At 35.1% G+C, this 14,342-nt stretch overlaps 3 protein-coding genes across 6 annotated transcripts in view; 1 reads left to right on the forward strand and 2 right to left on the reverse strand.

Annotated features, from left to right (window-relative positions):
* Positions 1–14,342, forward strand: part of LOC149741858 (uncharacterized) — a 54,663-nt gene that overhangs the window by 26,855 nt on the left and 13,466 nt on the right. The window contains exon 1 of one of the 2 annotated variants that reach the window (XM_089887475.1): positions 13,394–13,412. The exons of the other annotated variant lie outside the window; for it this stretch is intronic. The gene's annotated coding sequence lies outside the window, so the exon portion shown is untranslated. Of the gene's footprint in view, positions 1–13,393; positions 13,413–14,342 lie in introns of those variants that run through there. 2 annotated transcript variants of the gene reach the window in all.
* Positions 809–2,286, reverse strand: LOC149741863 (diphthine methyltransferase-like). 2 transcript variants are annotated; one of them, XM_089893986.1, is made up of 2 exons: positions 2,066–2,286; positions 809–1,888 (listed from the first exon to the last, which is right to left on the reverse strand). In XM_089893986.1, the coding sequence occupies exons 1-2, from the start codon at positions 2,067–2,069 to the stop codon at positions 876–878; spliced, it is 1,017 nt and encodes a 338-aa protein (XP_089750112.1). In that variant the 5' UTR covers positions 2,070–2,286; the 3' UTR covers positions 809–875. The 2 variants fall into 2 exon arrangements, with proteins under 2 accessions (XP_089750112.1, XP_089750111.1); XM_089893985.1 differs by having other exon boundaries at positions 809–1,969; positions 2,066–2,207.
* Positions 1,970–7,983, reverse strand: LOC149741864 (uncharacterized). Of its 2 annotated transcripts, none has more exons than XR_016387368.1 (11): positions 7,753–7,983; positions 7,013–7,154; positions 5,094–5,204; positions 4,886–5,018; positions 4,697–4,818; positions 3,981–4,181; positions 3,811–3,905; positions 3,050–3,299; positions 2,846–2,968; positions 2,440–2,559; positions 1,970–2,324 (listed from the first exon to the last, which is right to left on the reverse strand). XR_016387368.1 is itself a non-coding variant. In XM_089893982.1 (11 exons), exons 1-11 carry the CDS (start codon positions 7,885–7,887, stop codon positions 2,075–2,077), a joined length of 1,737 nt encoding a protein of 578 aa, XP_089750108.1. In that variant the 5' UTR covers positions 7,888–7,982; the 3' UTR covers positions 1,970–2,074. The 2 variants fall into 2 exon arrangements, 1 of the variants encoding a protein (XP_089750108.1); XM_089893982.1 differs by having other exon boundaries at positions 2,440–2,614; positions 7,753–7,982.

A 14,342-nucleotide genomic window follows, 5' to 3' on the forward strand; every position in this document is an offset into this window, starting at 1 on the left:
ATATCCCAGTGTTATTTTACAAAACTAAAACTAGTTTTATGAGACAAAATCAAACTACGAAATATTCAAGGTTGTTTTATGAAGCTATGAAACTAGTTTATTCGTTCGCACACGCAAAATAAAACAATGCATTGGCTTTACTATGATTTAGCGAGCATTAAAAAATAGCACCTTACTATTTCGCATTTTTTACCTCTTCAAAGTATACTGTTTCTATTTTACATATTTTTTTAATATTTAAAAACAGTAATTAGCTTTGACAGGCGTTTTATAAAGTCGTGATAATACTGTAACCTTATTTTCCTGATTATCATTAAATGAGGGTCCGTAAAAAGAAAGTTAAAAAAGAGTCTCGTCTGACAAAGTGTCCCATCTTCCCCACCCTACTGTACTTGTACAGTCATTAGAACTGTGCTCTTTTGTTATATATATACATCAAACCTCTACTGCTCTTCGTCGCAAACGAAGATACATTACTACTATTCAAATAATGTACCAATGGTCCTAACCTATAGTCTAATTTAACGTTTATTTTACGGAACTAATTTAGACAACGACGCTAATGTTGAACTTTATTTGTGGCAGTGCAAATCATGCACTTTAGGGTGTATAGTGTACATTCATCATTACATCATTCTTAATGAAGTGGTAACACCCGTGCTTATTCATTGAACCAAATCTATTTGTAAATTGCTGCGATTTATCCAGTGATGATTAACCAGTTGAGCAATTGTGGAAGTTTCTCCTAGGAATTCTATGTGCTACAAGAAAGAACAACCTGTTAATTATATTTTTATGATAATGTTGGTGACATTCATTTCTTTATATGTATTTTTCGAAAAAAATTCTCAAGCTGAAACAATTTATAAAAAATACTACAATAACTGTTTGTTTAAATTCCACAGACACAATTTATGGTCATAGAATGAACAAGAAGCTAAAAAGTGGCTTACAGAATTCTCTAAATAGCACCAATCAATTCCATATGCTAGTGATTGGTGATTGGTGTAATGTGCCCGAGAACACAGATTCAAGGACACCTGGTCCTGATGTAAAATAAAACATCCATTATGCATGCATGCTACAGCTAAAACATCTTTCAACTTTGGGTGCCATTTAACACGCCACACACCCCCATTAACATTTAAATTTGTCAAAGGCTTTGGTCGCATAGCTCGGACATCCCATATTCGCACATGTTCATCATACCCTCCCGTCGCTAGTAAGTTAGAATTGCTTGGGCAACTTTGGATGGAACAGACCCCCATATCATGTGACCGGTTATTAAACAAGGAATGTTCAGGACAACGTAGATCCCAACCACGAAAACAACAATCGTCACCACCAGAATAAAGAACAGAATCGTTTTCAGAGTTAAAAGCGGTAATCCAAGCTTCAAAACCATGTGCATTCCATTGTTGCAACAGTACTGCATCAGATTCGCACACTTTCAGAAGACCTAGGTTGCCATTCGAGTAACTTGCAGCAATCTGTATGTCTTTAGTGCATTGTTTTGAAGACCAATCCAAAGATAAAGCAACAGAGTTTGGGTTTAAAACTTCACACCAGTTTTTCATTTTTGCCTTTTTATGTTGATCTATATATAGTGAGAACAATTTGACTGAACCATGAGCATCAGCAGTAGCAAGTGTTGGCATATTTTCCAATAAGGGCTGATTGCACCATTTCATATCTAAAACACCAACTACATCCACCTGAAACACTTGTTTCAATTTAAAATCCTCTATGTTAGATTTGTTATCAATTTGATACAGCTGCAAACACCCAATCCTTGAATCTGTATCATCACTCTTTATAGCACAGCTCTTTAACTGATAAGTTCCACACAGCAGATAATCTTGATAGTTGTTGATAGGACACCATTCCACTGAATCAGCATGTAACACAGTATCAATTTCATAAATAGTATTGCTACTAATCATATTTATGTACAAATAAAAACCTGAAACTAAATTAGTAAACAAGCTTAATGATTCGATATCAAAATTCAGCTGTTATTCCACATATATACATAGATAATTTAAATACTAAACACAGTAATTACCCATTAAACTTAAATGACCATACACCACCCTGTCCTGCTGTCAACAGGTTTAGATTGTATTTCATTTTTGCTGCTGTCCAAGTCAAAATCACTAATATCATCATTATTTTTCTTTCTTTTTCCTAAAATAGTTTGTTTTGTCCACCACCAACCACCTTCATCCTCAGTCTCACTAGAACTTGATTCATCTGATGGTGACGCGGTTTTATTCAGACGTTGTATATAGGTACTGACTACCTCATCATACGAACTTTCCAACCTGTGTGTTAAAACATCTGTTAAACATAAATATATTGTTGACTACATCAAACCATTACATGCATATTCACGATTATTTACTAAAATATGAAAACAATTATTTTAATGTAAACTACCTTTTCTCATCATCTTTCAATGTAGTTTTCCAGATCATTAGTTTGCTTCCTCCAGTAAAAAAACAGAGATTCTTAGTATTTGTCAGATCCACACATGCGCATGTCAGTTGTGGCATATCGCTGTGAGTAAACGTAGCAAGGTATAACAATGGAAAATCTCCACACAGAGAACGAACTAAAAAATAAAAGTTTGTCATAGCATGGTCACACTAATTTGTTTCACCTAAATATATTTGAAAGTTGTCCAATCGCATTACAAATGTAAGAAAATATTTATAAAATATATAATAGAAGATTTTTAAAAGTTTTTTGCCATAATAACTAGCAGCACATAACTGCTAACACAGGTATTCCTAGAAAAACTAATACATAATAAAGAAACATTACAAATATACAAAAATATTACCATTTATTGCTCCATTCCCAGTATCTACATTATATGAAGTAGCAAACAACATATTCTTGTATGTAAACATAGAGTTTGTGAATCCAGAACACAGTTTGTGGTTCGGATATCTTGTTATATTTCCTTGCATGGAATAGAAAATTGTAAGTTAGATCTATACAATGTAGTCTCTTAAATACATTATTAAAAAACATTCACCATTACCTGAGTCAAGTTCAACAACTTTTAGGTTGGTTCCATCATCACCAATTATAAGTTTATCATTCCATGAAACAACACAGTGAATGTGCCTTCCAGCTATTAAACCACTGGACTCATTCACTGATAACACTTCCGTAAAAAGATGTTCCATTTCAAGCATATGAGAAACAGCAGTTTCATGAAGATCACATGTAGCCTCCCAAACTTTGACAGAGCCATCAAATGAAGTGGTCACTAAATGATTGCAATGCCACTAAAACAATATTGATTATTGGACTGACGCAAATAGACAGATACAAATACGTTTTCCGGCAAAAAAAATCAAAATAGGTAACTGTATTGGTATTGTATAATCACAGTGTTAAAACAGGTATGAAGGATCGTGAATGCTTTATTTATTCACAAAATAAATTAAAATCACTTTAAAAAACTGCTTGCATTGTTTTTAATGTTTTGACTGATATGAAAAAGCATAGTAAACTATTAGACTGATATGAAAAAGCATAGTAAACTGTTTTATATGTGGCAAATAATAGATTTTTATCTAAAAAAACATGTTTGTTACAAGAATTTAACTCTGCGCTGTTGAAATTGACTACCGCCATCTTGTTTTATCGAACTATTTATTACCCCTGGGTATGGTTTAGCTGAAAAAAAAATATATTGCAAAACCGCTATAACAATAAACCCATTATTTTGACTGTTACACACAATCAAGAATATCCATTTATTTATATTGATAACATAATAAACATAGAGAGAACCTTTAAAGAAGATATTTCCTGTGTATGAATAATTGATTCATGAACAAGTGATCCACTTATGATATCGCAAACGACTAGTTTGCCTGAATCTGTACCTGATAAAAATGTAACTTTAAGCGTTTCGAAAATTTAAACAACAACTTTAGAAGTAAAGTAGAAGTAACACATACCAGTAAATAAAAGATTTGAGGAATATAACATTGCTGTAAGAGGGGAGAAGATGTATATTGACTTTACACAACAACCATCAGGTATGACCCATAGTTTTATGAAGCAATCAAGGGAAGATGTTAAAAGAAGTTTTTGTTTGTTTAACAATGTTTCACCATCAGCATCAACCAGTAACTTGAACTCCATAGAGTTAACTTTCCCTGTAACAGTATTAATGCATATTAGCTGAACCAAATATATAAGCCACCTTTTAATGTAACTATTGTGCATCCCGATTTTGAACACATTCGCGTCATATGCATACTTATACATATATATGCAACATTCTTATAAGATACGAAAGCCATAGATTTCTAACTAATTATTTGATCTAACCAATTTAAGATTACTCACTCATTTAGGTTTTAAATCGAAACATTTTTTCTGAGGTAATGAGGGTTGAGACTTGAGACGTGCAAAAACTATGACACAAAAAACTACAAGCAGTTTTATTTATGAATCACTATACAGGTTTCAGGTAAATATTTTTCTCACCTGCCAATACCCATAATGATAATACCATTCACATGCATAATATATTCGATCTACAGTATTACCTCTTGTACCAATATCTTATAAAGAAAACATGATTTGCACGTTGGACATTTTGCCCCACACAGGACAAGTACCTGCATATAGATATTTAATAAGTACATATTAAGATGGTAATACTTACATATTCTATCACTTTCACAATTATTTAAAATTTGTACACAAGTTACACAACCAGAGTGGCCAGTCATGTTTCGAACTTCGTCCATTGAATTTAAATCCCACACCTTTACTGAAGTGTCCTGGCTATCAAATGTTATATGGTAACAACAATCGTAACATGTTAAAGTATTGAAGATTAACAACTTTTCACCTGCCACTGACAAGCCAATTACCATCACAATCCACAGAAGTAATTATATCGTGATGTCCTTCGAGTTCTTTGGTGAACATGGGTAGGGATTTCCATTCATGCACAATTTTTCGTTTTACTTTACTTGACGTCACTGCAAGAAATATTATTTAGAAGACCTTTCTATGTGAAAGTACAATCACTGCATCATATCAACTATCACATATACCATTAGTTTGTTCGACAGGAGCAGCTACAACTACAGACTCAGTGTATTTATTGTTTTGAAAGACACAGTCCTTCTCTTTTTCAAGTTTTTCCTCATGCTGATCATCAGGTTCTTTAAATAGAAACAACAGGCATTATTTAAATAATTACATTGCATAACTAAACGTTGTAAAATAAAAATATTAGTAGTGACAAGTGATGATATATATAGTTTTAGAATTAAAATGATATTCTGAATATCACTATAAATCGCTAGTCTGTGGCCCTTATTTTAACCATTTAAATTACCACCAAAAATAAAGGGTTAATATACTACTTGTATTAGGTTGTGGCTTAGTGCTTTAGTCGCTTGCATTTGATTGTAAATTTGTAACCAAACAGTACTATATTCCATGCTTGAAACTGCTATCATTGTCGGCACATGTGTCCTTGGGCAACACACGTAACAGACATTGCTCCAACCCAGTGATCAAACATGGGTTGTCCAGATTAACAGTCATAAATATTTGGTAACTTAAATCTATTTTATTAAAAAGATAGGAATAATTTGGTTAAAAGTTTGAAAAATACAAAGGTTGCTGTAAGTTGTAAAATTCTCAGGGTAAGCATTCCCTGCAGGCCTGCACCAACGGCGGACACTGGGGGTGCCAGTGGGTGCGCAAGCACCCTCAATACCATAAACAATAGAAGTGCTTACTCGCGCGCTTAAAACCTTTTGTCTTGAGGACGTGCGCACTTAAAATAGCGTAGTTTCGATCAGTAATTTAAATGAAACAGCTGACGTAAATTAACAATAATCTGTCATGCGCAGCAGGGCTTCATGGTCGTGTTAACCGGGTAGCCAATTTCCATTAGAAAACGGAAAGTTTCCGTATGCGATTGGTTTAAATGCGAGAGCGATTGGTACACGCGAGAGCGAAAGTTAAAGGAAGAGAAGCAACTAAAATCTATTCAGCTTGACTTTCTGTTCCTTTAATTTTTGCTCGATGGGAATTTGCTTCTGGGAAGTAACGAAACGCACAAGATGAGTATAGCGGCAATCATGCCTTGATCGGGGCAGAACGTTGGTGCGTTGCGGCCACGATCAGCACCGCACGAGAAATGGTTGGCTTGAAGCCAAAATCGCTGTCCTTTCGATCATAGGAGAAAGGATAGTAATACATAGTGAGCTGCAATGTAGCTTGCTTATATTAACCCCCGTATAAACTTTTAACCCCCGTAAAGCAGCGTTTGAACGCAAACTACGTGTTCTATATGATTTTTATAGCAGTGCTTTTCGATTAATCAGGAACGATTTTCGTACGTCTTTCTCCTTGAAAAAGTCATTAGTACTCGGCTCGCTTATACTTTAGCAGTATTATTACATCTCCAGAAATATCTTTTTCACACGCTTTGTCTGGGTTTAGTAAAGACTGACCGATATATTTTTTTCCATTGAAACGGATAATTGACGATGTAACGAAACATATGAAATGCTCAGTATTAATCAAAATTAATAACTGTATTCACAATATTGCAAGTTGTAGAAAAGAAAAAATGGTTGTTCTGCACGTTCTCAGTAGGTAACCTTATATCTTATATGTGTTGCCTTTCTTAAACAATTTTGGAGGAACGACCAACATGAACACTAAACGTTTAAATGCTAAGCTACGATGCACGTGGGCACATCAATGCTAAACTACGACATACGTAAAGGTCAAGTAAGACGTACGTCGCTTCGCACGAACTATTTTATATATCGGTGTATTATCTGCGCATTTTGACCGATAACGATTATCTGTAAAACGCAAATTTCGGCCAACTTCTAGTTGTGTTAATGGCCCACTTTTTAAAACATCAGTTTGCTGTGTACACACATATAAAAATTAACTGTTTATTTAGAAATTTATTTGTAAAGTTATAATGAGGTATGTTACCTACCAAGTTCATGAGAATCTTCTTTATCAGTTTCAAGGTTTATTTCTTTGTTCACATCAACAGAAGAATTAAATGATTCATCTCTTCGATTAATTTCGGCAAGAATTTCACGCAGCTCCCTTTGAATATTATTTTTGCATTCCAACTGAAAAACAAATGCAGTTTAAATCATACAACAACAGAGCAACCACAATTTTAGCCAGAAAATTAATGTCTCCTTTTTTAGGTATATATTTGCAAACACAACAACATATCCAAAGTTGGTAGGGTACTTTAATGCTATAAATGCAATGTTATGACAAATATATATATTCATAAAATGAATAATTTGCGCACGTTGCATGTTTTACCGTTTTTTCAACGAAAATTTAGTGTATATATTTATTACAGGAATATAAATATATTCTTCATCATATTTAATTTTTAATGTGATAATAGATAGCCTTTTTTGCGGATCTTTAAAAAACATGATGCATTAATAGTTACACATTCCATAGTGCAACAACAAAAGTTGATGTGGTATTCAAAATATTACTAAGTTTTATCTCCGCCACAAACCAATGGGTGCTAGTGAAGAACCTTCCCCCCCCACCTTATTTGCTAACCACCATTAACCCCTAAAACCACCAACCCCCTAACTATCAACTTCTAACCCCCTAATCAGGGTTTAGGGGTTAGGGGTTAGTGATTAGCAAATAAGGTGGGGGGGAAGATTCTTTACTAGCACCAACCAATGGACTAACCTTTATTCTCTCTTCTGTTGTTAAATCTCGACCACATGTTTCCAGACGTTGAATTTGCCTTAGTCTCTTTCTTAATTTTCGGACAACTTTCACAAAGTTGCTAGCATCAGGACCATCATATTCTTCAGGAGTCATTACATTAGTAAGCTTTTTTGCAGTGTAAAGCGAAACTGAAATAAAAAATACGGTGCTGATGACGTACCGTCAACTGCGTTGCTCAACCCAGTTATAGCCAAGCGGTGGTAACCAAAGATAGTATAGACCAAGTTAGGAAACGGCGCTCGTGTCCGCCATTACGGAGCCCACAGAGCGTGAATCGCCTATACAAATGCATGGTCGGCATGTGTTCATTTAGTTCTTGTAAGCGATACAAAGCTAGAAAACACGTATAGCGGTTGTTTTATTATTTAAAATATATTTTTTTAATATAAATCTTGTTATATAATATTAAATCTAGGAATTAATGTGAAGTAAATTAATATTTTGACTGCATGGCGTACAGTGTGGTTTAACAGGATACTTTACGTTGGCGATTAAGACTAGCAGCAATCAGCTTAGTTTACATAATAGTATATGATCATACCTACGAATCTACAAAGCCATTCTTTACTACATTTATAATTCAACATGAGTGGACATGCAGCTCCAAACTGCTTAAGTACTAGCAGATAGGGCGTTCGCGTTTTCCGATTTCATAAAGACCCGTAACGCAGAAAAGGTAGCTTACTAATTCAAGCAGAGGACCAAAAATAGTAACTCATTATTGTTTTTCTCAATGTCACTTCGATATTGGGCAAGATACCTTAAGTTTAGTTGCCGGGTATACGTGTTAAGTTTGTGAGCCCATGGCCTACTAAAGATATCTTTAGTAGGCCATGGTGAGCCAAAAAGTAAAATCACGGCAATTTACATGCAAAACTGCAGTTAGATACACCAGTTTATGGTAATTTTCTGCGTTTTTGTTTGTATTTTTATATTTTAAACATGTTCTTTTATGTTTTTGGTTTGTAAACTTGATATTTTCTGTTTTTTTTACTCTTTAATTGATTAGGTGTTCAATAAAAGTTGATTATTTTCGTGAGGTTTATTATTGTGATAAGATATAACATTAGTTAAAAGCCATTTTTACGCGCAGAAATGCTTGGTTCTTAAAAAATCGCAATATTTAGACGAAAATCAGCACCCAGCAATGATAAAATGCTATGCCGTCGGCTCCGTAATGGCGGCGATTATGACGTCATAGAGGCGGAGACAATGGATAACAAAACTCGTTGTTTTACAATCCGTTTCCTAACTTGGTCTATTCTAACTTTGGTGGTAACGAAGTTTATTAAAGCAGAGTATACTAAACAAGTTTAGTATACTCTGATTAAAGCATACTCCCCCTAACAAGAGATCACAGATGTTATGCATAAGCACGGTATAAACTAATTAGCATAGTATTAATTAACCCTACAATGGTCGACTGAGATCGATCAAAAACAAATCAAAAGTAACCAACAAAGCGGGTTTCAGTCGCCATTGGTGACTGTGGAGCAGTAGATAGTTTGCATTTATTCGTGTAATATAACTCATTAAACTTAAGACGTATAAGGATTGAAAGTTTGGTAAAAAATATGTGTAAATACGATTTGTACAACTCCTGTACTATGTGTTGACATGTAAACTTACACTAGTTAACCTTGTCGTCGCTTAAAGCCGTTTCTTTTTGTGAATTTGGATCAACCGTAATCACGCAGTATTATAGGATCAACCGTAATCATGCAGTATTATAGGTAATCTAATGCAGTATTATGCTAGAAGTTATTGAGCACGGTAGTGGCATTAAATCATGATCATAGATACCTAAACATGTGTTTAGGTATCTATGCTGTGATAAGGTTAATTAATACTATGCTAATTAGTGTATACCGTGCTCATGCATTAGATCTGTGATCTCTTGTATTATTCATATTGTAGCGGGTGCATAATGATTTATTACGAGCGGTAAACTAAAAGAGCGTAGAAACGAGAGACGCGGTGTTTATACCGAAGATAACGATAGGAAAAAGGCACTCGTCTACGCTTCGGTGCACACACGCTAATTGTGTGGTTATATTGTGGCGGCTGCATAATGAGTTATTGCGAGCGGTAGACTAAAAGAGCGAAGAAACGAGAGACGCGGTGTTTATACCGACATATTTATATGACCACTACCGTGCTCAATAAAACGGAAGCCCATAGAAAAAGTGGACCAAGGTGATCCTAGAATACAGATATTATAGCGGCCATTTTCGGTCCCTTTAATTTAGTGCATGTCCACTATGTCCACAATATTCGCTATGTCCGCTATGTTGCGTACATGCACTAATTAAACCAAAGGAAACCGCCATTTTTGGTACCTTCTAATTTATTGATTTAACTGTTATAATTAGTCAATTTATTGTAGTATATTTAATAAATAAAACATTAATAAAGCATTTTTATAAAGTAATAAGCTTCAAGTTTATTGAGAAAACAGTCCATACCGAAATCTACGTAGATTAATATAAATATGTTTACTACGCAAAATCTGAGTTAAGACATATTCAAGCATTAGGCCTGCCCAAAGTTAGTATAGACCAAGTTAGGAAACGGCGCTCGTGTCCGCCATTACGGAGCCCACAGAGCGTGAATCGCCTATACAAATGCATGGTCGGCATGTGTGCATTTAGTTCATGTAAGCGATACAAAGCTAGAAAACACGAGCGGTAAACTAAAAAAGCGAAGAAACGAGAGACGCGGTATTTATACCGAAGATAACGATAAGAAAAAGGCACTCGTCTACGCTTCGGTGCACACACGCTAATTGTGCGGTTTTAAATCTGAAAATTTAGTCTAAAAGTTATAAATATATATTACGATTTGATTTCAATCAGGAGATTAAAGAAAAATGCTAGAATTGAGAATTAAGATAAGTGCGGAAAAAATCGCCCCATCAGCAACAACAACAAAGCCAAGAACAACTGTTCGACGAAAAAGGATCTATATGACCACTACCGTGCTCAACAACGAGTCTTGTTATCCATTGTCTCGCGTCTATGACGTCATAGTCGCCACCATTACGGAGCCGACGGCATAGCATTTTATCATTGCTGGGTGCTGTTTATCGTTTAATTATTGCGATTTTTTAAAAACCAAGCACTTCTGCGCGTAAAAATGGCTTTCTACTAATGTTATATCTTATCACAATAATAAACCTCACAAAAATAATTAACTTTTATTAAACACTTAATCGATTAAAGAGTAAAAAAACAGAAAATATCAAGTTTACTAACTAAAAACATAAAAGAACATGTTTAAAATACAAAAATACAAACAAAAACGCATAACATTACCATAAACTGGTGTATCTAGCTGCAGTTTTGCATGTCAATTGCCGTGATTTTACTTTTTGGCTCACAAACTTAACACGTATACCCGGCAACGAAACTTAAGGTATCTTTGTAAGATTTGCCTAATATCGAAGTGACATTGAGGAAAACAATACTGAGTTACTGTTTTTGGTCCTCTGCTTGAATTAGTAAGCTACCTTTTCTGCGTTCCGGGTCTTTATGAAATCGGAAAACGCGAACACCTTATCTGCTAGTACTTAAGCAGTTTAGAGCTGCATGTCCACTCATGTTGGATTATAAATGTAGTAAAGAATGGCTCTGTAGATTCGTAGGTATGATCATATACTATTATGTAAACTAAGGTGATTGCTGCTAGTCTTAATCGCCAACGTAAAGTACCCTATTAAACCACACTGTACGCCGAAAACCAGTCAAAATATTAATTTACTTCACATTAATTCCTAGATTTAATATTATATAACAAGATTTATATTAAAAAAATATATTTTAAATAATAAAACAACCGCTATACGTGTTTTCTAGCTTTGTATCGCTTACAAGAACTAAATGAACACATGCCGACCATGCATTTGTATAGGCGATTCACGCTCTGTGGGCTCCGTAATGGCGGACACGAGCGCCGTTTCCTAACTTGGTCTATACTAACTTTGGGCCTGCCTACTGTGGTGCCAACCAACAACGCTCCCGATTCCCAAAAAATCAACTACATTGATGTAAATATTTATATGTAAATGCAATGAACCGTTACGCGGCAGAACATTCTGATTGATCAGTGCGATTGTGTCCAACGGCTATATCTCACAGAAATAAAAATAAGTAGAACGCGCATTTCCGAAGTCGGTAAAGGAGAGAGGTGATACATGCTCTTTCTTTCGCGGGTCGTTCCCGTTTACTTTGTAGTCAATGGAATCGAGGGCGCTTTATGTAGTTTTTCTTCCTTTTTTGACTTAATTTAAAGTCATAGGGCAAAACAACTATTTTCTAATATAGTAGGATGGGAGAAGATGGGACGCCTTTTCATTCTATTTTCTCGTACATTTTGGTAGTAAACAAAGAACATTCAAAGAATTATAAAACCTTGTCCTCGCGACTTCCATAGACCGTTGTTAATTGTTTAAAACACGATGAAGATATTTATATATTTTGTGCTAAAGGTCTTCCATCTTCCCCACCCCACTATATATATAGTAGTGTGGGGGAAGATGGGACACTTTTAACACATAGTATCTCATTATGTATCACGCGCTTTGTAAGATATTAAGAACCACTGTCGAAATATATTGCAACAGTTGTTGTCGTCTACCAACAAACGGGGGCCGAAAAGAAGATTTAAACAACTGTGCCAACTTGTCCTATTTTTTTTAACTTATCCCACTTTACTATATTAGCCTGGCGCCGTGTCACCGCTGTTAGCGCGCATGCGTCCAACTAAGAGGTTACGGGTTCAAGGTTCGTCGGTACTACCACTGTCGTTCCACGCGAAGAAAAAGTTACGCGGTCACGCAAGAATAAAGCAAGCTGCAATCATTCGTTTCTTCATACTTTTCAGTGGAACAAATGTAAGTGGAACAAATGTAACTATATACTAAACCTACCTTGGTAAACAAGACAACATATAGTGGAACAAATGTAACTATATACTAAACCTACCTTGGTAAACAAGACAACATAGCTTTAATGAAAAAGTACAATTCAGTATAAAAATGTTACTAAAGGAGACGTTGCCTATAAACGAATAAGTGTAACTTACTTGATAAATAAACATTGTACAATTCTGTTTAACCGTTGGCATCTTAAAGAGTAAATGTGTTTAAGATTGGAACGCAATATTCTAATTTTGCAGATTGGTGCTTAAGTGCTACTGCTTTTTATTTTTATTTCTATTTATCCTCAGATGTAATCAACTTCAAAACAGTACCGCTAACCCTCTAATTATTTTACGAAGCCGTTTTCTTACATTTTGGACTTTTTTGATAAAGCAGGACAGGAATTGTTAATTGATTCCTATAATTATGCCGTTTTAAATCTGAACATTTGTTCCAATTAGATATATGTTATAACTGCATTTCGTTTAAGATATTAAATATCCAATGCAAGCGTTAGGAATTAAGTTATAAAGAATTAAGAAAGGATTGTGATAAAGAACAAAAAAAAACAAGAGCAACAACAACTTTTGGACGATGAGGTATGTATGGCCATTACGTGCTCAACATTTGTTCGACGAAAATGGGTCTGTACCGCCACTGTGACTCCCAACTAGTTTGTTGTTTCAGTATGGACGTTACGGTACATAACAATTAAGTCAGCTGTGTAATGTGTTCGGTCGATTATTTTTTTATTGTTTTAACTTTGTTTGGTGCTACCATCTCTTAAACGTTTAGTACCTATTCGTTTTCATTATAGCTTATCACTATACAACTAAAATAACGTTTTGGTTTAAACCATGAGGGTGACTGAATTAACCTTGTACAATAAACAAATTGGTGCTAGTGAAGAATCTTCCCTCCCCCACCTTATTTGCTAACCCCTATACCCACTAACCCCCTAATCATCAACACCTAACCTAGGGGGTTAGTGGTTATCAAATAAGGTGGGGGGAGATTCTTCACTAGCACCGAATCTTCCCCCGCCTTATTTGCTAACCCCTAGGTTAAGAGGTTGGGTGTTGACGATTAAGAGGTTAGTAGTTAGTGGTTATAGGGGTTGGGGGTTAGTGGTTAGCAAATAAGGTGGGGGAGGGGAGATTCTTCACTAGCACCGTGCTAGTTCTTTATACATGGGACTATACAAAGAAGACGGAAAATTTTTTCCGCTAGAGGCGGTAATTATTTAAATTAAAAAATAAGGAAAAACGAACAAAACAGCACTACAAAGTGTTAATAAGTGTAAAACAAATTAATTAAATAATAAAAATACCTTTCTAAATACATAAAACACTAGTAAGAACATATTTCCCACATTAGGTCGGTTATATACGCTCTTTCGTTGCGTTTACTGTCGTCGAGTGTGTGGTGTAGCGGTTTGCGTGCGGTCGTAAACTCTCTTTGTTTCATTTTTACCGGGTTCGAGTCCCGCACAGTGGAATACTTTTTTTATATTTTTTTTCAAGTTTTATTTTGTTTGACGAGTTTGGGGTTAGGAGTTGGGGGTTAGGGGTTGGGGGTTAGTGTTAGGGGTTAGTGTTAGGGGTTTATATCTTATGTGTATAAACCCCTA

This window comes from Ciona robusta, chromosome 1 (genome assembly GCF_009617815.1).
Source record: "Ciona robusta chromosome 1, ASM961781v2".
Taxonomy (NCBI): Eukaryota; Metazoa; Chordata; class Ascidiacea; order Phlebobranchia; family Cionidae; genus Ciona; species Ciona robusta.